At 41.1% G+C, this 25856-nt stretch overlaps 2 protein-coding genes across 5 annotated transcripts; one reads left to right on the top strand and one right to left on the bottom strand.

The window, feature by feature from the left end:
- The first annotated feature begins 823 nt into the window (after positions 1–823).
- rps6kb1b (ribosomal protein S6 kinase b, polypeptide 1b) lies at positions 824–10299 on the top strand. Its single transcript, XM_022197197.2, has 15 exons — positions 824–1014; positions 2195–2238; positions 2330–2450; positions 2600–2668; positions 4388–4535; positions 5575–5632; positions 6579–6679; positions 6990–7080; positions 7240–7330; positions 7453–7560; positions 7659–7721; positions 7971–8048; positions 8288–8395; positions 9105–9217; positions 9344–10299. The coding sequence occupies exons 1-15, from the start codon at positions 946–948 to the stop codon at positions 9600–9602; spliced, it is 1521 nt and encodes a 506-aa protein (XP_022052889.1). The 5' UTR covers positions 824–945; the 3' UTR covers positions 9603–10299.
- Positions 10300–10827: 528 nt separating this feature from the next.
- Positions 10828–24904, bottom strand: slc33a1 (solute carrier family 33 member 1). Of its 4 annotated transcripts, none has more exons than XM_051957807.1 (12): positions 24702–24904; positions 21632–23140; positions 21368–21523; positions 17651–20989; positions 16160–16612; positions 15873–16026; positions 15590–15785; positions 15277–15476; positions 14983–15167; positions 14683–14800; positions 13844–14059; positions 10828–13752 (listed from the first exon to the last, which is right to left on the bottom strand). In XM_051957807.1, the coding sequence occupies exons 5-12, from the start codon at positions 16585–16587 to the stop codon at positions 13585–13587; spliced, it is 1665 nt and encodes a 554-aa protein (XP_051813767.1). In that variant the 5' UTR covers positions 16588–16612; positions 17651–20989; positions 21368–21523; positions 21632–23140; positions 24702–24904; the 3' UTR covers positions 10828–13584. The 4 variants fall into 4 exon arrangements, with proteins under 4 accessions (XP_051813767.1, XP_051813766.1, XP_051813765.1 ...); XM_051957806.1 differs by having other exon boundaries at positions 17481–20989; XM_051957805.1 differs by having other exon boundaries at positions 17629–20989; positions 21416–21523; positions 24702–24903.
- Between the last annotated feature and the right edge of the window lie 952 nt (positions 24905–25856).

Consider the following 25856-nt stretch of genomic DNA (forward strand, 5'->3'; position numbering starts at 1 on the left):
TTACCTCTTTACAACTATATTATGGTGCATTGTAAACAGTTTCTTTCATTGTCATACAGGGCCTCTGAAAAATGAATTAAAATAATAAAAATAATGAATCTAAATTGTTGTTGTTGTTTTACATACATGTTGATTCAAGGGTGCTATTTATTTTCACAGCCTGCACACATCTTACACAGCAACATACATATATCCACACAGTGTCACTCACAATATTCTTGTTATTATTGTGCAGTGTTTTTGTGACTGTAGCAGTAGAAGTAGTATTAATGCTGGGATTTCACTATAGGCATTATGTTGTTGTGATATAAAAATAAACAGCTATTAATTTTTTTTTTTTTACTCATTCTTTTTTTCTAATTGTTACAGTGGCCTTTAGTAGTAAATTGAAGCACATTGCTTTCCAGAAGACCAGCAAATTTTCATATTTAATTAGTAGTTGTTTTTTGTTTTTTGTAATTTGTAGCAATTACAAAGTATACAACAAGTGAAAAAGTACCACAATATGTAATTTAAAGCAAGAAAAAGGAATATAAAGTAATTATACACAAAACATGCAACCCTATTTTACAGTTTTTTTCTTAATATATTCTGCTATTAACATATTTATTGTTTGATTTGAACATCAGCAAAAAATAAATAAAATAAAAAATACCATTTCTGATTTTTCAATAGGAAGTGTGGACGAAGTGAATTAACTGAATGAAACTGAGAGCAGGAATCCCCATGATGAGCAGTGAATCAGACATTTGTTCTGAACACAAAGCAGACTACAGAGCGTGTTTATGACTAAATAAAAGAGGTTACCGCCCCCTTTGGTGAGTGTCGCAGTGCGCATGCCCAGTGTAGTAGCCGGTTATGGCGGCGGTGTGTGTTTGTCCATGAGGTGGGGGACGCCTGCAATTCTTGCGGTCTGTGACAGAGCGATCCGAGCGAACCGCTGCCATGGCTGGAGTGTTTGACATTGATTTGGACCAGCCGGAGGAAAATGTGTCCGACGACGAGAATGAGGAGGTACTTTAGCGGAGAATGTTGAGCTGTCACAGCACAAACTCTTCCTGCACGGCAGCTAGCTGTTAGCCTGCTAGCCTGCCAGCTACCGCAGGCCTGCTCTGCAGCCGCAGCTCCCAGGCCTCTGCAAACGGAGATCTGGCAGACGCTAATGCTAGCTCGCCACTGCTAGCCTGGCAGTGATCATGACAGAACTGTCACTTGTTCGGTTTTTATTTTACCAGTAGCGTTAGCTAGTCATGAAGTGAATGCGGTGTTGACGCTGTCACGTTTAGAAAACATCGCTGTCATGTTGGAGTTGTGCAAGCCATGCTTAGTTGGCCAAAGGTGCTGCAGTGACAAATGTGGCTCCGTGTGCAACAGTTTATTTTGGCAAGACTGTGAGAGAGTGGGACTGGTTGGACTGGAGGCTGGAGCCAGTTAGTTTCTGTTTAAACTGAGATATAAAAAGCAGCAAATAGTACTGCAGAATGGATTGAAGAGTTATTCAAATAATGTGTTTATGTTGCTTTATGCAGGTATCGTATGAAAACAAAACATTCATCACTTGCTGCTGTGGAAGAACATTTTTGGAATAGGAAAGTCAGACAGCCCAGTGTATACACATATATGTATGTGATTTTTTTCCATTTGGATAAACAACTTTTGGACTGTTGCTAAATATGTTGCACCATGTGGGTATTTGTGTAGCATGGTTTGGACATCTATTACATCACAGCAGCTCTTGTTAGTATCACATTGCTTCTGTGTGGATGTTTAGCTCAAAACAATTCAAAACAGGTTCTACCTGACCAAGAGTCCTGAAATATTCAGTTTGCAGTGTTGCCATTCTTACTTTAAAAAATGTCTCAAATATAATAGAAGAAATGACAGCTGTTTTTATCATCAGCAGTTTAGATCAGCCTTGATTGAGTTGATAGGCTGCAGAGCTTTATTAAGGCTTTATTGTTGTATTAGTTGCTTTAAACACAAGGTAGAAAAGGCATTTTGCCGTACATACAAAATGTCACTTTATAGCTGAAAGCTCCTCAAATTTAACGAGTAAAAAAAGTCACCAAATGAAGTCTGACACTAGTGTGGATATTCAGCAGCAAGTTTAATCAGGGTTTCTCCATGTTTCTTAATTATTGATTTGTTAATTAATGATTTGTTTTTATCTTCTGTTTTCCACTTTTACTTCCAGGCTCAACTCAATGATATCATGGACCAGTGCAGTGGATTTGAGTTGTAAGTATTCACATCACTGTTGTGTTGGTGCTTGACTTTAATAACAACAAAAGAAGAGTGAGCTTAATACATTACACATGTCTAACCGCAGCAACATGGACGACTGTGAGAAGATTGAGATTTCTGAGGACAACGTCAATCAGGGGACGGAGAACATCAGACCGGAGTGCTTTGAGCTGCTGCGAGTTCTGGGGAAAGGCGGTTATGGAAAGGTACATGTTGTATCCAAGAAGTACACCGAACAAACTCATACATACACATGTTGTACTATTTTGTCTGTAATGTGAAATATGCAATTATATTTATTCAATCTGTTCATTTCATTACTCTAAATTTACAAATCCCTTTCTTCACTGTGCAGGTTTTCCAAGTTCGAAAAGTTGTTGGAGCTGCATCAGGCAAAATCTTTGCCATGAAAGTTTTAAAAAAGGTACATAATTTTTTCCCTTGCTAACTCCAAAAAATGGAATCCTTTCCCAGCTGCATCATTTACAGTGGTGTGTAGCTGCTCTCAGTGTGTGACATGAACATAATTGTGTGCTTGTTATTACAAATAAACGTTCTGGTGCTCTTGTCTGTGAATATTGGCTGTCGCTGAAGAACGGTGGTGGGGTAAGATTTCCCTGCTAGTTGGTAGATTGCCATCTACGCTGCTGTGCTGCAGCCTTGGCACTTAAAACATTCTGCCTCAGCCCATTAGATCCCGCTTGATATTCACACTGCTTCTGCTTAATTGGCTAACATAACCCCAGTGACATATTGAAGACCCGCCAGAGTTCAGTCATTTATTTCAATCGTTAAGCTTCAAAGCATTTATGTGGAGTGTTGTAGTGGTGGGACTGAGACCAGCGCTCAGCTTTGTGAAGCATATCAGGGTAAGAAACGAGCCCTTACTCGCCCAACGTTATCAGTGTTGCATGTTTATGCCACTGACATGTGAAGTTACTCAGCTGGGGAAATTGTCATTTCTGCAGAATGGCAGATTTGTTCTGACTTGTTGGGAGTTCCCAGCCGATGGATGGTGATAGCAAGTATGCAGCTTACATCTTCAAAGTTGTAGAAATATCGAATTTGAATTAAATTTGCAACCTTTTTCAAACAGATTTGAGTAAAGCTTCTTTGTATTTTGTCCAGCAGCAGAAAGAGTGAAAATTTTCTTGCAGTTTATGATACAGTTAGAACAGCAGGGATGTTCATTGTGTGCAACTTTTATGTACAAGTAAAACTGACTCTTAAATTTTGAGCTTATCCAACTGCAGCAGTTCATGATGTACATGACATAATACTGTAATCTGTTCTTAATTTAGAGCTTCCTGCTTCCCATTATTATAAATTGAGTCTGGCTGAATGTGAAGATTTAACCACTGAAGATAATTAATATATTGCTCCTTTATAGATGAGTAGTGAAACCTTTGATTCATTGTTCTACACATTGCACTGATTTGGAGATGCTTGATAAACACATGCAGCTAATAACCAATGGCATGGTAGAGCAGTAACAAGCTGCTAAAGGAAACAAAAAAGAATTTTGCAAGCAAGATCAGGCTGAAATTTCAGAATACTGGGCATAAATCATTATCAGCCTGTTGTCATCATTGTAACACTGGAGCTGAGATAACATTGTTGCTGACAGGCAGCTCTTTAGCGTCCTGACAGAAGTGGTTAGTAAACAGAACTGAGGAGAGGCCTCTGGAGAGCTGGAGGAGCAGTTCAAAACCACAGTGGTGCTTAGTCTTTGTCATTACAGTGCTACACAGAGTTGTAATCTCAACACACTGTATATATTTGAATGCCTCTGTGTTGCGTTTATTTGAGTGATTAATAGCAGCACGACCTGCCTCGTTAAGTTGGATTTAATTATTAATGTAGATTAGTAGTAGTAATAAAATGACGCTCCTTTGTTTTAGTTGACTAAGCTGCTCGGATCAACCCCACATCTCAGATGTTGTTAGAGGAACACTTTGATTTTCTGTCTCTTAGTCATGCAGGCAGCAGCTCATTAGACGGTGATGCACAGCCTGTTGAGAGGAACTTTTGTGTTTTGCAGCTTTTTATTACATCTGTATTTGTTAAAACACAGCCGCGTTTCACCACTTTCTGTTCCATGCTGCTGTGTCTGATTTATGTATTTTTGGGTCGGGTGTACCAGGCTATGATTGTGCGCAACGCCAAGGACACGGCCCACACCAAGGCGGAGAGGAACATCCTGGAGGAAGTGAAGCATCCCTTCATCGTCGATCTCATCTACGCCTTCCAGACAGGAGGGAAGCTGTACCTCATCCTGGAGTACCTGAGCGGTCAGTACACACACACACACACACACACACACACACACACACACACACACACACACACACACACACACACACACACACACACACACACACACACACACACACACACACACACACACGTTTGTTTTTCTATACCGGTGGGGACTTACCATTGACTCCCATTCATATCTAACTCCTAACCCTTACCCTAACCCTAACCTTAACCATCACCAAATCAATGCCTAACCCTAAACAAATGTTTTTGCACTTTTACATTTTTTATTAACAACAATATGGCCAAGAAAACGGTGTTGCCACCCGTGGGGACCTCATTTTAGGTCCCCACCGTAAGACAAGTCCCCACCTTTATAGCAAATAGTCAGGTCAAAGTCCCCACCGGAATAGCAGAAACAAGTACACACACACACACACACACACACACACACACACACACACACACACACACACACACACACACACACACACACACACACACACACACACCTGGTACACTGCAGGAATATGAATGCAAATTACACAGAGTCGGCGTGAAAACACTGCCTGAATTGTAATTGTTCCTGTCAAGATGAAACCTGTCGACAATCATGAGGTAAATTTAAATGATTAGAGCGAATAACGTGAAATATTTATATCCTCACTCACGTAAACTTCAAGTACAAATGCAGTCTCTTTGTGTAACCCTCACACTCTTATTTTCTGTCATGCACACTGCCAAAATATCATAATCAAATACTGTAGTACATGTTGTAGCTTGGCTTCCCAGCTCTCCTCTCCATCAAACTGTGCATGTTTAATTTGCCTCTGCATTTCTGGAAGGTGGTGAAACAATAGTGCGATTCATTTCATGTTTGCGAGATCATTTGGAGTTCCGACTCCAAAACATTGGAAAAAAAACTGGCACCTCAGAAACACTTGGCATCAACATGGTATCTTTTATTAGGCGTCACTTCTTTCTTCAAGTCAGCTCTAGCGAGTTCAGTGAGGGAGAGATTTGTAGGAATGTACCTGTGTCAGTAGCATGAACGTGTGTTTCCCTGTGCAGGAGGAGAACTCTTCATGCAGCTGGAGCGGGAGGGCATCTTCATGGAAGACACAGCCTGGTGAGCACTGCTTATTTCTTTATTATGCTGAAGTTGGAATGCACACATATGTTTGCAGACTGTCCGTACTATTCGACATCATGGAAAGTACTCCTGATTGATTGTAACAGGTGTCGGTGTTAAAACTGTGTCTTAGGATTCTCAAATGTGGCAGCAATCAGTTAAACTACACTTTAATTAGCGTCTAAGATGTATTGGACTGTAGATTAGCATAACAGCAGAACACAAAACTCAAGGAGACTTGATTTGTGTCGTACTTTCCCTAGTAGAACGTAGCGCACAAAAGGAGACAAAAAAACACACACTCTTAAATCCTCCCATAAATATTATGTTAGAATGAAGGAAAATTCAACAGTAAACGCAACCTAGGAAAGGGTTAAATCTGCAATACACCACAGTCTAAAAAAAAGCACAAAAAAAGCTCAGGCCCGTCTGTCCTAAGCCCCTCCCACCAGACAGGCAAAGACATATGCATGCGTTTCAAATGTGGAAAAATAGCTAAGCCAAAAGTCAACTTTCAGTTTCAGCTTCACACAGGACTTCGACCTCATTCACCTGAAGTAAACTCTTTGAAAAAAGCCATTCAGCCACCACATTCTACTCGCAGTTCAGACTTTGTTGCTCTTCGTCTGCCCTCGCCTCGTCTGATCTGAAACCACCTGTGATTAGCCAAATTGTCCTGGCACAGGCTACATTTCCTAAAGCCTAAAAACGGTGGCGCAGAAGTCCAGCTCCCTCTCAAACCAATCAAATTGCAATATGCTGAAAGGTTGTTGTGGATTTTTTTGCCCAATGATGCCAAAACAAATACAGCATAATCCAGTTTTAAACTGACTACAAACATTTAATATAACAACACCATGTGCGTTATTACCACATTGAGTTATCCCTATTTGAAATGTGTTATTTTTTTGTCATACATTTTTTTGTTCTTGCTTTTCTTCAGTTTTTACCTGGCAGAAATCTCCATGGCTCTGGGTCACCTGCATCAGAAAGGCATCATCTACAGAGACCTGAAGCCTGAGAACATTATGCTCAACAACCAAGGTGGGTGACAGGAAATCAGTGAACATTTTTGGCATTTTTTTAATCTTTATTTGATCAATGATTTTTTTTTTAATGGTGCTTAGCAAAGTTGTAGATCACCAGACAAATAGGAAATTACTTTGATCCTTACAAGAAGAATATTACAAATTAAAATGCAGTCAAAATCTTCCTATAAAATGAGGAGTTTGCCCTTAATATGTTGCACTTCCTTTTTCATTTCTTGCATGATTTATGTTCTGATGCCCTCTATATCATCCACAGAGTGGCATAAGAATTGTAAATATTTGCTTTTGAATATGTGTCCTTCCAGGTCATGTAAAGTTGACAGACTTTGGGCTGTGTAAAGAATCCATTCATGACGGCACGGTTACCCACACTTTCTGTGGCACCATTGAGTACATGTGAGTAAAGTTCTTTCGTCTTTCTCTTTTGCCACCTTTCTCATCAAGTGTCATTTACCTATTTTGCCCTTCTCACTCGCTCTCGTCCTTTTGTCATGCTCACTGATGGTCTTAGCTCATTAATGCTTTAGTAAGACGTACGTGCTGACATGGTTTCAGGGCCCCAGAGATCCTGATGAGAAGTGGACACAACAGAGCGGTGGACTGGTGGAGTCTGGGCGCTCTGATGTACGACATGCTCACAGGAGCGGTCAGTTAAACATTTACAACCTGAAAAGGCTTTCTACTTTGGTTTTATTAATGGACTGCCATAAAATATGAATCAAAATTTGGGATGTTAGAGTAAGCCTTCTCTCTCTTTCCTCGCTGTAGCCTCCGTTCACCGGGGAAAACCGAAAAAAGACCATTGATAAGATCCTGAAGTGCAAGCTCAGCCTCCCACCCTACCTCACACAAGAAGCTAGAGATCTCCTGAAACGGGTATTCAAAAATGTTTTCAGAGCTCATTGTGCTCCGGGTTGTTATGTAAAGAGTCGCTGGGTTAGTGGTGTTTTGACATTTGGCTGTTGGTTTTTCAGTTGCTGAAGAGAAACGCCTCGTCACGGCTGGGAGCTGGAGCAGGAGACGCCACAGAAGTGCAGGTGAGAATAGGACCTTATATAAAAGCAGTAACTTTTATATCGGATCCCAAAGTTACAGTGCCCAAGGTGGTATTGCTTGAAAAACAGAGCGTCTTACTCCCTTAGATTTTCTTTTGTTCCCTCCTGAGTCCACACTTGTGTAGATACTTGCATCCTTATTATTGGCTGCATGAAGAGCAGCTGATTCCTATTCTTCCCCAGACTTTTATAGCTGTCTGTTCACCGTGCTCTGTATCTGATATCCAACAGGCTCATCCCTTCTTTCGACACATCAACTGGGAGGATTTGTTGGCACGTAAAGTGGAGCCTCCCTTCAAGCCTTTCCTGGTGAGTAACAGAGAAGCAGACCACAAAGAGCGTTGAATTGGATATTCCTTCCTGGAAATTTGAGAACATTAAGTGTTCACAAACGGGGCTATTCGAGCAGCTAAAGTTCAAGGAAGTCCCAGGAATTGAACCCGGATCATCTCCTGTTTCACACGGTCTCCTGTTTATCCTGGCAGCTGACACATCTACTCATGTTGCTTTACCTCCTCACCTGTGTGTCTTCTCTTCTATCTTTGCAGCAATCAGCCGAAGATGTGAGTCAGTTTGACTCAAAGTTCACCAGTCAGACACCAGTCGACAGCCCGGATGACTCGACCCTCAGTGAGAGTGCCAATCAAGCCTTCCTGGTAACTCCTGACTACACGTTCTTTAACTTTTGTTTGTTTTAGTAACAGCGACTTCTCAGTTTAAATCGACTGTATCTCTTGATGCCAGAACAAAAACTGATACTTTTAGGTACATTTTCTGAATAAAAAAACTCTTTCCCATCATTATTCTCTGTTCTCCGTACAAAAAATGTCTTGTTCAGAGTGACCCATTGGTCCGGTGGTTAGCATACATGCACATATTTTCGGAGCAGGTTCGAATCTCACCTGGGAACAGTTTGTTTCATGTCATTCCCTTCTTCTCTTTCCTGTATTTCCTGTCCTCTCTCTACTGTTCTTTTCAAAATAAAGGCGACATGATCAGAAGTGAATCTTTAAAAACATCCTTTTAAGTTTTTATCTTACTTCCTTTCTCCCTGTTAGTCAATCCAAATTTTACCTTATGCATTTCTATTTTCTTGTTCTGTTATTGAGGGCAGCACTCTGTAATATTGGTTGCATTGTTTTATATTCAAACAGCAACTCGGGTGCATTTCTCATGTTGTGTCACAGAGCAGTGTAAATGACAAGAATAAATATATCAGTCAAGTGGAGCAGCAAGATTTACAGCCGCTGCGGTGCTGCAGTTACGTTCTCTGTGGCCACTCAGTAATAAATCGTTTCTCCTTCACGTCTCTCTGACAGATAAGTCGCACCAGCTGTAGCTTTTTCCGTCTCTGTGTTTTTCCAGGGTTTTACATATGTCGCTCCATCGGTCCTGGAAAACATCAAAGAAAAGTTCTCATTCGAGCCAAAAATCCGCTCACCTCGACGGATCATGGGCAGCCCAAGAACACCTCTCAGGTATGTCGCTCATGAATGCATCAGAAACAAACATGACTGTGGTGATTAGGGACCGTCTGTGTGTGTTAAAATCCGCCCTGTTTCTTATTGTAACACGCCTCTGCATCATCCGCTCTGTCCTTTCAGCCCAGTGAAGTTCTCAGCGGGGGACTGCTGGGCCCGGAGCCCCCTTCTCCCCGGCGGTGGACCGAGTAGTGTCCTCCAGTCTCCTCAGGACCAGGCCATGGAACTGTCCACCCCAGAGCAGATGGACGTCACGAGCAGCTCCGAGGCCTCGGCCCCTCTGCCCATCCGTCAGCCTGCCGGGGTCAACCTGGCTCAGATGAAGCAGCAGGCCTATCCGGTGGTGGCCAAACGACCCGAGCATCTACGTATGAACCTATGACCCACCGCGCCTGTTTAGGAGTGTTTATTTCTTGACTCTTTCTTTATTTTTTTTTCCTTTGTTGATATTTTTTTAAGAAACAAAGCAAAAAGATATGGATGCTAGAGACAATGAAAATCCAAAATTGCACATCCACACACTACATATACCGTCACAGCCTGGAGTTTGTGCGTGTGCCCGGGACTCCAGCGTGATACAGATAAGTGCTACCGACGACATCACCGTCTCACCACTTCTCCTCAGACACCTCAGGTCTGTTGACCTCCATCTTCTGCCCCTTCACGCCCAGGAACTGGAATCTTTTCAGGAGCTACAGCTTGTGTGTGACCGGGAAGGTCATCGTGTATCACACAGAATGCAAGCGTTTCAAAGTGAACTGCAGTCAGTCTAGTGTAGTAGAAGATGTCCAAAGTGCTTTGTGCTATTTGAATGAATGCCAGTGAGGAAATTGCTTCCATTGGAAGATTCTGACAGTACTTCTTCTAGGAATACTTCCCTAGCTCTGAATGAAATCATATGAATTAGGTTTATTATTTAAAAAAGATGAAAGAAAATCATTGTGAGCAGCAGATAAGCAGAGGTTCTGGTATTGATGAATATAGCTTTATGTGTTACAAAGTTTTACAAAATGAATTGCATTACCTGTGCTATACATCAATGATGAATCAGAGCCTAAATTAAAGGAGGAAAAAACAAAGTTGACTTTTTACATTCTTTCAGCATTGCTGTTCTCATCAGTTATCTGCTCCTCAGGCGTACGACATGATGGGTTCTGTCTCTGGATCAGACCAGACAGGTTTGATGCAACATTAGCGTGACCCACTTCATTATCACCAACCAAAACATCAAACTGATCTCGGTGCTGCTTCCTGTGACCCCCCCCCCACCCCCACCTCTCGTCTGGCTGCCCAGGAGTCACGGGGCCTTAACGGCTCCAGACGTCAGATCCTCCATCTGACCTCTGCAGTGAATTAATAACCACAGACTGCAGCACCAGTTGATCTGGACTCTGTCTGCAGTTGTGGGGTTTACTGCCTCAAAAGACCTGGGGCAATATTTCCAGCCTACTGCATCAGCATTAACTTGTTTAGGAGGGAAGCTTTAGAATTCCTGAAAAGCAAGGAAAATTATAAATAAAATGTAAAAAAAGTACAAAGTGCATCGTGTCTTCTGTGTGTACTCATGATGATCTGTATTCAGAGGACCAAGAACAGCAAGAGGAGACTTGAGGAATGCACATATTTTTTAATATTAATTTGTTTCAAATCTAATAAATATTGCATCCTATGAATGTCAGAGGTCATCATCCGAACATTATAGAGCACTGCTGCTAGCATATTAAAATTGATCAAGATGTCCTCACACTGTGCTATGTTTCTTTTTGTGATTGGGTATTTGGACTTGTAAACAAAAACTGCACAACATTTTAAAAAAAATCAGAAACTTAAATGGATTATAAGGTAATTGAAGATAAATTAAGAGCAATTTTTGTAGCTGACATCACAGTAGTTTACCACCATCTGAAAACATTAGAAAACAGATGCATATGTTGAAATTAAATGACAGACTACTACTAATTTTCTCAGAGAAAACCAAAACAACAAATTTAGTGCTCTCTTAATGCCAGATAGAGACTCAGAATGAGTCATTAAAAAAAACATTCTGCCACAAACAAACATGAAAGGCCCCATAAACATGACATCTGAAGTTGTGTGAGTGAAAATGTCCAGTGTGACGGACGTCTGTACATTTCAGAGGAAGCAGATTGAGGGCAAATGAAAAAAGAAATCTCTGCCACAGTAATCCAGAAAAATGTGACTTTTTACCTGCGATTCAAAAAAAAAGTCAGCACAAGTAATCAGACACTATGCAAAACAAAAACGAATCTTACCCTCACATGAACCCTGATTGTGCACTTCAACATTTAACAAAGCAGTTGGAGTTATAGTGCTGGCTTTAGAGAAAATACTGTAACGTTCACTTCTGCGTACAGTATGAAACACATAAGCAGAGCGTTTGCTTATTGAGTTTCTGCTGGTCTGGGATCTGGATAGTTTTGTGGGCAATAAATTCAATATATTCATACTAAGCAACAGCAGGTGATAAAACTCCACATGTACCTGCTACACACACTGTTTATTTAATGATAAGATGACAAAAAGTCTAGAATAAGGCTCTTTGGGGAAGCTTGATAACTGCCAAGCAGATAAACACAGTACAGATGAATGTGACTCCTCCTCCCTGATGGCTGGTGTTAATGTCCCACTAAGATGGAATCTGCCAACGGATCCTCGATATACAGTACACTCCCTGTTTAGACCGACTCTATGGATGTAATAATGGGTTGCATTAAAAATGAGTATACAATATATTCAGTCATAAAACTGAATGCGGCTGCTTATCCTCCACTAGCGTCTGGCTGAAAGGGGGAATATGCAAAATATAATCATACCAGGCAGGCCCTATCGAAAACCAAGATGGTTCAACAGTAAAAACCTGTGCCGACCAAAATGCTATTAAGCTTTTTAATTGGTCCTATAAGGGATTAAACTAATGACATTTAAGGAATGGGGAAAAAAATGCTCCAATGAAGCGATAAGCCACCTCAGTTCATATAAGCACTGACTGTATTTTGTATTAGGAAGTGTGCAAATGAAATTCTTCATAAGGAATGTGCGCTCAGCTTCATTAAGAGAAAGAAATGTGAAAGCACCGGTGATGTTTTATGTCGCTTACCAAACCACAGCATATCAGTGAAAGCAGTGTTACACAATGACTACTCATCACTTCAACTTCATATTCAAACCATTATAGTAATATTCCCTGCCTGCAATATAGAAAAACTAAACAAGGCACAAATTACTTAGGAGGGGGAAAAAAAATCTAATTAAATAATCATTTTTTTTAAAAATTTGGTTTAGATCTGAGTCAAACAGCAATGAAAGATAATCTTCACTCCGGGTTTAACTTCATTTAACCTGCATCGGGTCAGACACAGGTAGGAAATCATATCCACACACATTCACACAGTTGGAGCGAATGTGTGCAGCTGTATGGCTTTTCCCTCCTGATGGCCAGGAAGGTCTGAAGTAGGGAGAATATTTATGTGGGGTCAGGGTTCAGATTTCAAATGCTGATTCCTTGCTGCTGTTTGGGGAAGGGAAGCACAAAGATGTCAGCATCATCCTGTGTATGAGCAGATAAAGTCTTGAAAACGAAATCAGCATCAACCAAGATGAACAGGGACAGGTAGAGAACGCCCGTCAGGCTCAAACTTTACAGTTTTGTTCAAGAATGTTGCATAAAAATAAATCTAGCATGTTTTACAGGTGACTTAAAGTAGTAGTCTTATCTTGCTCGCCATAATAAAAGTCTGCATAAAAACATGTTAATTCCACTACAGGAGAGACTTCGTGTTCTCGGCAGTTTGGTGGAAACAATTTGTGTTGTAACAGCAACGGGCTAGAACAGTTGGAAAATATCGACATATTAGATTGCGCACTTGTAGTTCTGGATAAAATGCAAAAATCACACAGAGCAGCTTAACTTGATTATCCAAGCAGGTTAAAAGAAACCCAGAGAATTACTTGAACATACTCTTTGACTCACCTCTGGTTTGGTGAAGCTATTTCAAGCAGCAGTACACGGTGTCAGAAAAATATGTGTTTCTTTCTAAGTTGGTAGCTAGTCTGTCTAGTTGTTTCAGCTTTCAGTGGGACACAAGAGTAACAATGAGAGAGAGTTTTACCTCCAGAGAAGACAACAACGGTCAACTTCTTCATATGCATGTAGTTTATGGCGACCGAAGCAAGAAAGAGTGAGGGGAAATGTTTGCAGAATGTAGCAGCTACTGCAGGACCGAAGGAAACACACCAGACGGATGAGGATGGAATTACAGTACGTCCAGCAATTAGCCGTTTTTGGAATATATGCAGTTACAGTCCACCAAGAAGTGTCTGTGGTTTGAATGATGGGAGTGTTGTCACTGGTTGATCCTGCACCTCCATGCAGCAGGGCTCTGCTCCTGCAGCCGCTTCATTTTCTTCCCTAACCACACCCACCAGGCTAAACCAATCACAACGCACACCACAGACTCCACATAGTAGCCGTCCAGCGTCGTCACACAAGCGCCGCCTTCCTTCACGCACAGCTGGAGAGGAGAACAGGGACAAAGGAGGTTCATATCTTTCCAGGAGACAGCATGCACACCGTCCTGTTCCACCGTCTCTCTGATCACTCACCCCTGCCTCTTCTGGGGAGCCACAGCTCTGCCCCACAGCCCCCTGGCATTCCTTCCAAGTCAGTGGATCAACCATCCACAGAGCGACCGTGGAAGGCCAGTTTCCTCCGAGGTTGGTGACCGTGTTGAGCAGGGTCATGTAGGTCCCACCGATGAGGGGGTCGCTCACTTTGGCGTGGAAAGCCATGCAGGCCACATACATACTGTACAACGCCACCTAGGAGGGAAAACACAAGAGGTTAACTTGATCATGTTCAAAGATGTCTATGCTATAAGCAGATTTTTTTTAAATTTACATACTGATTCATGATTGTTGACAAAAATCATAATTCCAGACAAAAAAAACACATAAAATAAAAAAATAAAACATGAATCAAAACTTTTTTCACTCAAATAAGAGAGAAATTAAAAAGAAATGGGACAACATGATACTTTAAGTGCTGTCCGTCTTGTTGCACAGCGACATCTGGGGGCAAAGGTGGGAAATTAATGCAGCTGACAGGAGAAACCTGTACCAGCTCAGGACTTTGTAGCTGTGGTTAAGTTGCACAATCTTCCAGAAATGAGGCAGCAAGAAACACCTACCTGCTGTCTGCAACACATATTTTAATAAACTGTGCAGGCATATAGTAACTGGAACTATTTCAGCTGGTTTCTATTCTCCAAACAGGCTGAGACACCTGGTAAATATTGTACAGAGGGTCAATAGTCCACTCTTAGAGCTTGTTTGGTCCATGTTGAAATCCTGCCACCTGGACAAGCTATGGTATGGTCTGGACTAGGAGTGGAATACAGGGGATGAAAAGGATTAGCAAAAAGAATAGCAGTGAAATACCAAACCTGATGCAATGCGTAGCTTAGCAGCACAATGGCAAAGTAGTAAAGGGGGAATCCTCCTTCTTGTTTTACACTGGGAGTCCACCACACCAGCAGAGCATACTCCAGCCCTATAAGCAACCTGCAACACAGGACAACAGTCCTTGAGCTTCTGCAGTGTGTGCAACAGACATGCTTTTGTGTGTCTTTGTTTGTGTGTGTGTGTGTGTGTGTGTGTGTGTGTGTGTGTGTGTGTGTGTGTGTGTGTGTGTGTGTGTGTGTGTGTGTGTGTGTGTGTGTGTGTGTGTGTGTGTGTGTTAAAACCTAAAAGGGAAGGCCTTGTAGAAGACATCCAGAGGTCGGGGCCCTGCTGTGTATTTACTGATGACCACCGGCAGAAGGATCTGCAGAGGCACCATGGGCACTGCCAGCAATGCCAGCTGCTCCTTGGGAACTCCAGCCTCCACCAGCTTCAGACCTGTAACTGCATCTGCTGCAGAGAAGCCCACCTAAAACACACAGAGAAGACATGAGATTGGAAACAAGCCTGTAAAAGCAACACCTCTGAAGGTATACTTCAGTGTTTAACCAAACGATTGTGGAATAGTGGTCGAGTACTTTGGCAGTGAGAAGCAGGACACAAAAGGTGAAGACTGTGGGCATCTTGATGATGGAGAACAGCAACTTGTAGGTTTCCATGACGCCTTGTGTCTCCTCTGGAACTTTCCTCTTCCCTTTGCCATGTTCATTTTCCCTTTTAAAGATGGCCACCAGCGTGGTGGAAACCAGGAACACGATTCCCCAAAAAAACAAGAAATCTGTAGGAAAGCAATGAAAGCATTAAAAACACACTATATTCAACTGATCGCCAACTAGTTAGTTACTTGTTACAATTTACTCTTTAATCTATTCCATCAAGGATGAAGAATACCTGGCAAGGTGACGATGCCTGTGTCCTTGGGCTCTAATCTAAGGTATTTGTTGCAAAAGTCTGCCGACTCCAGAGCCAGAAAGAGCACATTCCCCAGGAAGTAACCTGCTGTCTGGCCTACAGAGTTGCATGTAGACGCATATCCCACATTTTCTCGGGACAACATAGTCAGGGCCCAGCCATCCACAGCGATATCCTGAAACACAGACACAGTACAGAGAGTAAATGAATGTATTTCTCTTTCTGAATACATGCTTGTATCACTGTGTTTATAAATGTTTACCTGTGTGGCTGCCAGGAAGGCAAGCATAAAGAAGACTGCAGTAAGTGTTACTACACAAGGTCCTGTCTCCCTCTGCAGCAGCGAGTTGACCGCTAAAGAAAGGTAGAGCATGAAGAGGCCCAGGAGGTACTGTGTAGGCACCAGCCATGACTTTCTGCAGAAGCAGGTGGGAGGTGAGGGATAGAATATATATCATCAGGAAAAGTGTAGACAGCAAAGCCAGGATAAAAATATCCAAATATACACATCAAATATCATCATAAGAGGTATACAGGTGTCTTTCCTACCTTCTGCCAAACCTGCTGAAGTATAGTGCATCCACCAGCGGTGCCCAGAAAAGCTTGAGACTAAATGGCCAGAAGACGAAGCTGAAGAAAGCTTGATCTTTGTAGCTGACGTTCTTACTCTGCAATATCAGTGGGATGCTGCCAGCCAGTCCCAGAGGAATCCCCTGCAGCACATAGAGGAACAGAAGAAGAAGGATGTTTCCCAGCTCGCCACGGATCCCAGGCCGGGCTTTGCGACGCCTCCTGTCCTCGGAGTCCGACCCTCTGATGAGACCCTCAGCTTCCTCTTCTACTTCCGGCTCAGGGGAGCTCGTCTCTCCCCTGTCCACATCCCTCATGTTTTCAGACGGCAGGGTAGTCATCTTCCTCTGCCTCCCGTTTTTGTGCGAGATCAAATCTGAGGGCTCCATGATGGGAGCAGTGGGCATCAAACCTGCTGCACCCTCAGTGAATCTACAGGAAGAGATGAGAGGGAAACACTAAAACAGCATTACCAACTAAGTGGAAATCTCAAAAACTGCTATGAAGGTTTTTAATCCTTTAAATTCCACTGAGAATTTAAACAAAAACAACAACATTTTTTTGAAGCGCATAATGAAAACAGTACAAAAAGTCAGGCTGATCACAGTAAGAATAAAGACATAATTCACATATGACACAAAATAAAACACCATATTGAACAAATTTCTTGTGTAATGGAGGAAAATTTCCTTCTGAAAAGGCAATGAATGTGGTTGGGAGGGAAAAGGGGAGCTAGAATCAGACAGCACTTGATCAGACGGTTGTACAAACAACCAGCAAACAGATCCAGCATGGCTGTGTATGATTCACAGTATGATGACTGATCTTGGAGGTGTAAAGTGTGTACTGCATGACAACAGACAGAAAAAAACAGCGTATACCAGCAGACACCAGGGCAAAAACGTTCAATCATGAATTGATTTGATTTGAAAAATAATAACCTACAACGTATACAGCTTTTTAATTTATATAAGAAAGAAAAAGAAATAAAGCATCCGCAATTTTGGCGTGATGTGACACCAAAAATCTGTCAGAAACCAATTAAAGCAGATGAAGCAGATAAACCGATGAATAAATTGATTTTAAGTTTCCAGCTGTCACACTAAAATCATCAGCTAAGTCACACATAAAAGGCAACATTCGCTGTGGCGACCCCTGAAGGGAAGCCGAAAGGAAAAGAAGAAGACTTACAATTAACAACACAGCAAAAACATGCTCTATAATTAGGGCAATGACAGATAAAGGACATTCATGAGATTAAAAAAAAAAAAAGTAAAGCCAAAGGTGAAACCAAGCATACCTGGTGATGACAACATGCCAAATCAAAGAACAGAACACAAGCGGCTGAATCACAGAACCAATCAGCGGAACATCGATTTCTATTTAGTTTGTTCAATCGAAAGCCGGCAGCATCTCAACAGAGGTAAGAAACACGAGAAAAAGACTACCGTTTAGTTTCACACTGCTTACATCGGTGGACATCAACACAAACCAGGAAATGCGATGTGTGCGGCACCTAAATGTGTCCGGTACCCACAGCTGACGTGTCCAAGTTTTTTGTTCCGCTTCAGGATGGACGTGTTGAAGGCAGGGATGGAGCATATTACTTTGAAACGAAGTCAGTTACGAAATATAAAATACATACCACATTTTTAATCTAATGTTATTACGCCTGGAGTACTTATGCTATTAGACCTTAACAAACACAGATCAAACAAGCAAGAAAAAAAACTGACTGCCACAAAATTCCTTGAAATTTTTAATAAATAAATTTGTTTTTCAGTTGGTCATTTCAGTCTACCCTTACAAATACAACACTGGCAGATGTACAGATCTACACAAAGTAGAAAGAAAGTTTCAGTTAATTTTAATTTAATTTTGCTCTTGAAACAGGAAAGGAGCACTGACTCAGAATATTCACCTTATATTGTAAATGTAAATAAAAAGAAATAAAAACTACATTTTCTGTAAATTATCATTAAAAACAAAAACAAACATTAATTAATAACAAAACTGGCAATATGAGAGGACGAACATACCTTGATCATCAAGAAATCTACGATTGTATGAACTATAATTTAATTGCACATTTTAAAAGTCTAATCTGGGCTGATTCTAAATACAGTAAAACCAAATCCTGGTCATTAGCTACAGAAAACACGCAGAATCATTTTACAATCAACATTAGTTGTGCTGCACAGTTGCTTGGTGGTTAGCACTTTTGCCTTGCAGCTGGAAGATCCCCAGTTTGCGTCCTCACCTTTCCAGGATCTTTCTGCATGGAGTTTGCATGTTCTCCCTGTGCATGTGAGGGTTTTCTCCGGGTTCTCTAGCGTCCTCCCACAGTCCAAAAACAGGCTGAGGTTCACTGGCAACTCTAAATTGTCCATAGGTGTGAATGTGAGTGTGATTGTTTGTCTCTATATGTAGCCCTGTGATAGACTGGTGACCTGTCCAGGGTGTCTCCTGCCTTCACCCTAAGTCAGCTGGGATAGACTCCATCCCCCCACAACCCTAATGAGGATATACAGATGATGGATAGATGGACATTAGATGCTTTACAAAAATGAAAACGCATCTACAAACTATTAAAGGAGTGTATTAAGAGCTTCTCTTACACTACTCCCTGGCTGGTATTGAACCTTTAGTGTGGTGATACTTTACTTGCTTCTTCACGAGGCCAAGGGCCACTTAATAAAAGAACAATAATGTATTAAGTATGATGTCATTAACAACTGACTGTTTTTTAAGTTAGTTCAACTCAATTTTTTTGCTTTTTCTTCAAGGCTATACTCAAAAATTTTTAACTTGGTGAAATTCACATTTATGAGTTTTCCTAAATCAAAAAAGAGAGAAGTTCACTAAACTACTGAAAAGTGCTTGGAAAATGTTGCCTCATTTTTTTGAGTACGATCTAAGCAACAGTTTTTGCAGTGAAGAATGGAACCCAGGGGTGTTAGAACACTTCTGTGCAGTATTTCTAGTACTTTTAAGGTCCCAAACCCCACTCATGAGTAGGTATCTCTTAATTTTTAGCACTTTTAGCAAGCCCCCATGGCCTGCAGAGTGTAGGGAAACACCTGGGGATGTTTGTGGGGCACTAGCTACATGCAGAGGCCTTGTTTACCAACTCACAGCTCTCTAGTATGTCTAGAGGCTGAGAAATAACCACTTAAAGATGCAAAAAATGCTGGCGAGGCTTTTTATAGCCCAAATTCTGAAAATTTCAGACCCCCACAACTCAGAAACTATTTGAGCTACAGGCCTACAATTTTGCATAGAAAATACGTTTGTGGCTGTCTAATGGCATGCAAATTTCGGACTAATTTGAAAATGGTGCAGCAACACCCCCAAGGAATATCTGGTCATTTCACCTGGAATGACCCAGTTATTACCGTCTCACTTTAATGGGCTCAGACCGAACTCATCAACCGGAAATACTTTTAGAAACAAAGACGGGCGCCAGCTAAATTAAAAATCAGCAGCGAGCTTGTCAGCCTCAAAAAGACCAATTTAAAAGAACTTTGCATCTCAGCTTTCCCAGTCTTTCTAAAGATCTAAGCGTTCCCCCTCTGAGAGGGGTGCATTACAAGGCGCATAAAATTAAAAAATGTCTCATATCCATTTGAGGCCAGAAAAATGGCAGGAAATGTTATTGTCTCAGACATAAATCACCTGCAGTCTCAAAAAAATGTATCATGATGCATTTCAATTTTGTAATCAATCTCTTCATGAGCACGGGACTGAAAGAAATGTTGATTGATGGGATAATGGAGACTGCAGAGTTTAGTGTTTGAAGGAGAACGTTCAGCTCGGGGTCATGCTAAAGTTAGGACAAGCGGAACAGATAAGCTAAGCTAAGATAATGTTTCATTGCTCCCCATGCCAGGGGAAATTCACATTGTTACAGCAGCAAGCATATTTACACCAGGAAATAAACATAATAATTACAATATGTACAAGGATGAAAAATCAAAACTAATAAATACTTGAAAATAAATTCAGAAGTGCAAAAATGCCACTGTGCAAGAATGTTGTGCAAATTTTATGGTTTGATATGATATCAGTCTGGTTTATGTTAACATCAGCCAATGATGCTGATGTTATAAAGTCTTACAGCACATGATAATAATAATAATAATAATAATAATAATAATAATAATAATAACAATGATACATTGTGGGAAAAATCCAAAATACTATAATAGAAACCCTGCAGAATTTGTAGTATAGTTTTTTGTTTTTATCTCAGTGCAAATTAGTACATTCTGTTAATACTAATCATGCAGCATCTATGTATTTAGCAAATTTACTGTCTCGTGCATTTACTCCAAGTAATCACACAACCATCAGTATGTTCAAATGCTGTGCAGTTTTAAGATGGAGTCCAGGTGTTTGGGAGAAACCAGTGGTTTGAAACCATGTTTTTTAGATGAATGAAGTTTGCTAGCCATAAAACATGCTCTCCAATAATAAGTCTAAAAAGAAGAGTGCATTAGGTTACATTTTTAAACAAACATACAGTTCTATTGTGTTGTTTTGTTTTTTTATTTGAGGATCTCTCTTTATGCAGTATGATCAGATCAAGCACATGGTACCAGTGTGGAGGAAAAAAAACTTCCTGTTGTTAGGAAGTAAAAAAAAAAACTCCATTTGGGGTGAGGAAAAAAAACTTCCATCTGGGAAGTTAAAAAAAAAAACCTCTGGTTGCGTTGAGGGTAGAGTGGAAGGTAAGAAGATGAATAGTTTGGAGGTTGCTGAGGCCGATAACAGCAGATCAGAAACATGCAGCTCCAGATGCAGACAAACCTGCAGAGGACAAAACACAAAGTCAGTGACATACAAAGGTGGCGTCTGACTGTATGAAGACACAAAGAGGAGAGGAGAGGAAGACATCATGGGAAATCCTCCAGCAGCCTGGGTTGGAATATTAACATTTTGAGAAAAACTGAGTCTAACAATGAGCTGAATGCAGCTGAAGCTGTCATTCCCAGCATCTGCATGGACACTGAAGTCGCCTGTTATAATGACTCTGTCTGTACTGAGAGTAAATCAGTGAAGAACTCTGAAAATTCAGATAGAGTAGCATAACTGCATTTTGTCAGACTGTGATATGATACATACTCAATCCCTGTGTCACCATGCAGTGTCTGTTGGGTCGTTCTTTTTCAAGCACATTTCAATTACCAGTGCATCCAGTAAAGTCTCGATAAAGTTGTTCTTTCTTCTCCTCACCGGCTGGTCGTCGTCTCTGGCTTCATCTCTGTTGGGGCTCGGTCACTCATCTTCAAGTCGTCTTTTGGGGTCGTCCTTGTCTTGGTCTTGGGTCCCGGGATCATCGGTCTGAAAGAAATTAAAAAGACAAACGTGGCAGAATCTTGTCGAGGTGCGTTATTGCTGAGATTTCAAAATATTAGATGGATGAATGCAAAATCAAAATCCCAAACTCACCTTTTCATGCAGCAGCATTCACAGGGATCCTTATGTGCCTGTTCTTCTGGAAACTTCCCTCTGACAGCGAGGCCTTCACCCTCACACTACATTTACTATCTTAAATAACACATTTAACCACCCCTATTAATCCCGGTGTGACTCTCCTGAACTGTGATCTTGTCACTGTGGACTCCACTGTGGGTCCAGGGTGGGATACAGACACACACATGTCGCTTCTCTGTGACATGCCGTCTGCATCCTGTCCACCTTCTGACAGAGCGGAGCTTCACTGTAAGAGGAGGGGGACCACAGGAGGTTTCCCACAATCCCCCCCCAGATCCGCCCACACCTCTGACAGGCACCCTGACCAGAGTCCCACCGACAAGAACCGAGCTCAAAGAATCACACAAAATACAATCGAAGAAAACTCATTCAAATAAAGTTGGAATAGATCTGATCAGACATAATCACAAGAGATTCAAATAAAATCTGACCAGATCACATCTAGAAAATCACAAATAGCTAAAATGTTTCAAATAAAACGGGGTAAATTTAATGGAATGGAAGGTTTGCAAACCTTCTTCCCTGAAGGTTGGCTGGCAGGAGGCTTCTGGGGAGAGAAACTCACACAATGATTAGTAAAAATTGTTAAGAGGGGACCTCCTGCATGATAGACTAGACTGAGCCTGTACGTTTGTCAGGAGGTCCTTCAACAGAAAAACTTGGATGGGAAGAAGAGTGGTGGCAGCCTCCGATATCCTGCAACTCCAGCGCCCGGTCAGAACAAGGAAGAGAGGAGGAGATAGGAGAGAGAGGTGGAGGGAAGGGAGAAAAAGAAGAGTGCGAAAGGGAGGAGGGGGAGGAGATAGGTGAGAATCATACAGTCTAGTCTAGAGTGTATGGGTGAAGATAAGGGGGAGAGTCAGAGCGAGGGAGGAGAGAAAGAACAGTGTCAGGGAAAAAGAGAGAGAAGAATGTGAGGATGTGAGGAGGGGGAGAAGAAGAGCGAGGGGGGGAGGAGATAGAAGAGGAGGGGGAAGAGGAGGAGGAGGAGAAGGAGGAGGAGAGGGAGGAGGGGAGAAGGAATAGAAGGAGACAGGGATAGGGTTGGGACAGGTGTAGGAAGTGGAGAGGAAAGTGTGGGGGGAGAGGGAGGGACAGGGAGAGTGTAAGAGGACCAAGGGCGGAAGGGAGGAGGGGGGGAAGAACAGCGACGACGCTTGAAAGGAGCGGGGGAGGAAGGAGGAGTGGAGGTCCTGTACCTAGAAGAGGAAGGGGAGGAGACAGGAGAGGAGGGGGAAGAGGAGGGGGAGAAGGAGAGATGGAGGTAGGAGGAGGAGGAGGAGGAGAGATGGAGTGAGGGAGGGGAGAAAAAGCAGAGCGAGAGGGGCAGGAGGAGATAGGAAAGGAGGGGGGAGGGAGGGGAGCAAAAGGATAGTGAGAGAGGGAGGAGGCAGGAGGATGGAGAGGTAAGGGGTAAGGGAGGTACCTGGAGGAGTCCGGCCAGGAGATGAAGTCCAGCGTCCTCTGGAAGCAGAAACAAAAACAACATTTCAACACAGACTCTCAGGAAACTGGAGCAAAGAGTATTGAAATAAAAATAATACTAAAATAATCATAATAATAATTATTGTATTGTGTTTTGTATTTTCTTTAATATTACTGTTACTACTGCTAGACAACAATTAACAATTAGTATTATTAGTGTTATTAATATTGCATTTCTAATTATTTTTAAAAATATAAATACAGATATTTGCTGTTATTATTCACTTGGACAATACACTATTCCACTATTTTTAACAATGATAATAATACAGTAAACCACTGTGAATATGGATTAAAAATAATGGAAACGACAGGAAATATCTGTGATGTAATTAAATAAAATAATATTAAAATAACCATAATAATAATCATTATATTATGTTTTAGGTTTTCTGTAATACTACTACTAGATAGCAAATAACAATTATTATTATTATTATTTAATGCTATGTTGTTGTATTTTATTTAATTTAAAAAAAATACAGATATTTAGTGTTATTTTCACTTGATCAATGCAGTATTCCACTATTTTTAAGCAACAATCTAGTAAAACACTGAAATAACAAGAAAAATACAGTCTGTTGATTTCGGCATGAGTTATTTTTTTCTTTTCTTTTACAGGCAATATGTACATGAATACTATTTTACTAGATGCTTTATGTATTTTACAGCAAATATTTGTAAACTAACTGTATTTTGCTGATTTAAATACAGTGAAAATAGCATACATTTAGTGCCAATTGTGGTAAAATAAAAATAACAATGATTGCTGTTTATAAATGCGTATTTTTGATGTGGATAGGATTTACAGGTTTGTTTGTTTTTTAAAGACAACCTCATCCCTTTACACCTGCACGTTCTGACGTCATGACGTCTCTCCCCCTGCGCTGCCTCTAATACTTCCATCGTCTCCATGGTTACCAAAGATACACATGTGGAGCATTTTATGAAAAACGTTCCAATCGCCATATTGATTTTTAAGCTTTTGACGGCAAATTATGCAGAAATAATTAACATTTTATTTCACTCAACATACACTAAAAAAATGAAATATTTCTTGAAAGAAAAAGTCTAATTTACAGTCAAACATTGTAAAAGAACAAACAACCATTTATAAAATAAAGATCTTTGACGTTTTTTCAATTAGCTAACAGAAAAATCATTCATTTTGCTGCTCTCGGCACATGTAAATGAATATCCACAATAAAATAAACAGAATTTTGCTTTGGAAAGTTTAAAAAGAGGCTCTGAGGACCTTCAGTGATTCACATATGTGGGATAATATTTGGAGAATTTTATAAAACGTGGCTCAGTTACCATCTTGTTTGTTAAACTTTTGACACCAATTTATTCAGAAATGATTTACCCATTTTAGCCCTTAATGTGCCCCCAAAAATAGTCCAATTTTCGAACACTGTAAAATGACAATAACAATGAATAAACAGTTTTATCGACACATTTCCCTGTACGGTTACACAGCAAAACGCAGCGCTCAGAGAAAATCAGATGATGAGAAAAAGCAGGAACTGAATTTTCTTACCTTCATGCGGACGGTGAGCTTCTTCTTGACAAGGTCCTTGTTGTTTGGGATGTCCAACGAAGTGTTCAAAGTGTTTTCCAAAAGGCTTTCCAAAAATTGCTAGCTTTGCAGCAGGCTGGTCAATTTGCACCCGTTCAAGTAAATGTCCAAATGCAAAAGAGAACGTTTTTGAAAGTCAACCGGCCTTTTATAGGTGCGCGTCACCTTCTGTTGCCATGACACCAATGATGCACGAACGCGCCTGGAGCTAAATCAATCATCCATATTGTCCACTTGTGTGTTTCGTTTTTCCACGAGTTTCCATCACCTGTCAGAAATGTGCGGAGCCTCAAAGCTACCTGAACCTTTTCTGACAAGATCAGCCTCTGATTGAAGCATCTCAGTGAGAACGAAGATCGTGAAAAGCCAATTATTGGACTAAAATCCTCTTATAGTCCTTCTAAAGTGCTGCGTAATTTTGTGCGTAGTGGTTGCTTACCGTCATAAAAGTCTCCTGGCAGCTCTGGTGGAACTCAGAATTCATCCACAGAAGATTTAATACATATAATTAAACCCTAAACCCAGAATCTGTGTGGAACAGGGGCTGAATAGCTGAATATTATTGATATTCACATCTTAGCCCTACTCTAAATTGCCCGTAAGTGTGAATGTGATTGTTTGTATATGTAGCCCTGCGACAGACTGGTGACCTGTCCAGGGTGTCCCCTGCCTTCGCCCGAGTCAGCTGGGATAGGCTCCAGCACCCCCCCCCCCCCCCCCCGCAACCCTAAAGCGGTGTATGGAGAATGGATGGATTGACATCTTAACTCTCGTCCTGCAGGTCAAAATTGACCCGTTTTAAAGATTGAAAATGCGGAATAATGTACACACGTGGACAAAATTGTTGGTACCCCTCAGTTAAAGAAGGAAAAACCCACAATTCTCACTGAAATCACTTGAAACTCACAAAAGTAACAATAAAAATTTATTGAAAATTAAATAATCAAAATCAGCCATCACTTTTGAATTGTTGATTAACATAATTATTAAAAAAAACAAACTAATGAAATAGGGCTGGACAAAATGATGGTACCCATAACTTAATATTTTGTTGCACAACCTTTTGAGGCAATCACTGCAATTAAACCATTTCTGTATTTGTCAATGAGCGTTCTG

This window comes from Acanthochromis polyacanthus, chromosome 13, assembly GCF_021347895.1.
Source record: "Acanthochromis polyacanthus isolate Apoly-LR-REF ecotype Palm Island chromosome 13, KAUST_Apoly_ChrSc, whole genome shotgun sequence".
Taxonomy (NCBI): Eukaryota; Metazoa; Chordata; class Actinopteri; family Pomacentridae; genus Acanthochromis; species Acanthochromis polyacanthus.

What these genes read in the sequence shown, in the direction of transcription:
- slc33a1 (XM_051957807.1), bottom strand. Translation starts at nt 16,587, where the DNA reads ATGCCCACTGCTCCCATCATGGAGCCCTCAGATTTGATCTCGCACAAA. An exon ending in TCCTGCTTCTCACTGCCAAA is followed by an intron (nt 15,168 to 15,276) that starts GTACTCGACCAC and finishes TGTGTGTTTTAG; the next exon opens with GTGGGCTTCTCTGCAGCAGA. An exon ending in GCTCCCCAGAAGAGGCAGGG is followed by an intron (nt 13,753 to 13,843) that starts GTGAGTGATCAG and finishes TCTCCTCTCCAG; the next exon opens with CTGTGCGTGAAGGAAGGCGG.
- rps6kb1b (XM_022197197.2), top strand. Translation starts at nt 946, where the DNA reads ATGGCTGGAGTGTTTGACATTGATTTGGACCAGCCGGAGGAAAATGTG. An exon ending in CAGTGCAGTGGATTTGAGTT is followed by an intron (nt 2,239 to 2,329) that starts GTAAGTATTCAC and finishes GTCTAACCGCAG; the next exon opens with CAACATGGACGACTGTGAGA. An exon ending in TTCATGGAAGACACAGCCTG is followed by an intron (nt 5,633 to 6,578) that starts GTGAGCACTGCT and finishes GCTTTTCTTCAG; the next exon opens with TTTTTACCTGGCAGAAATCT.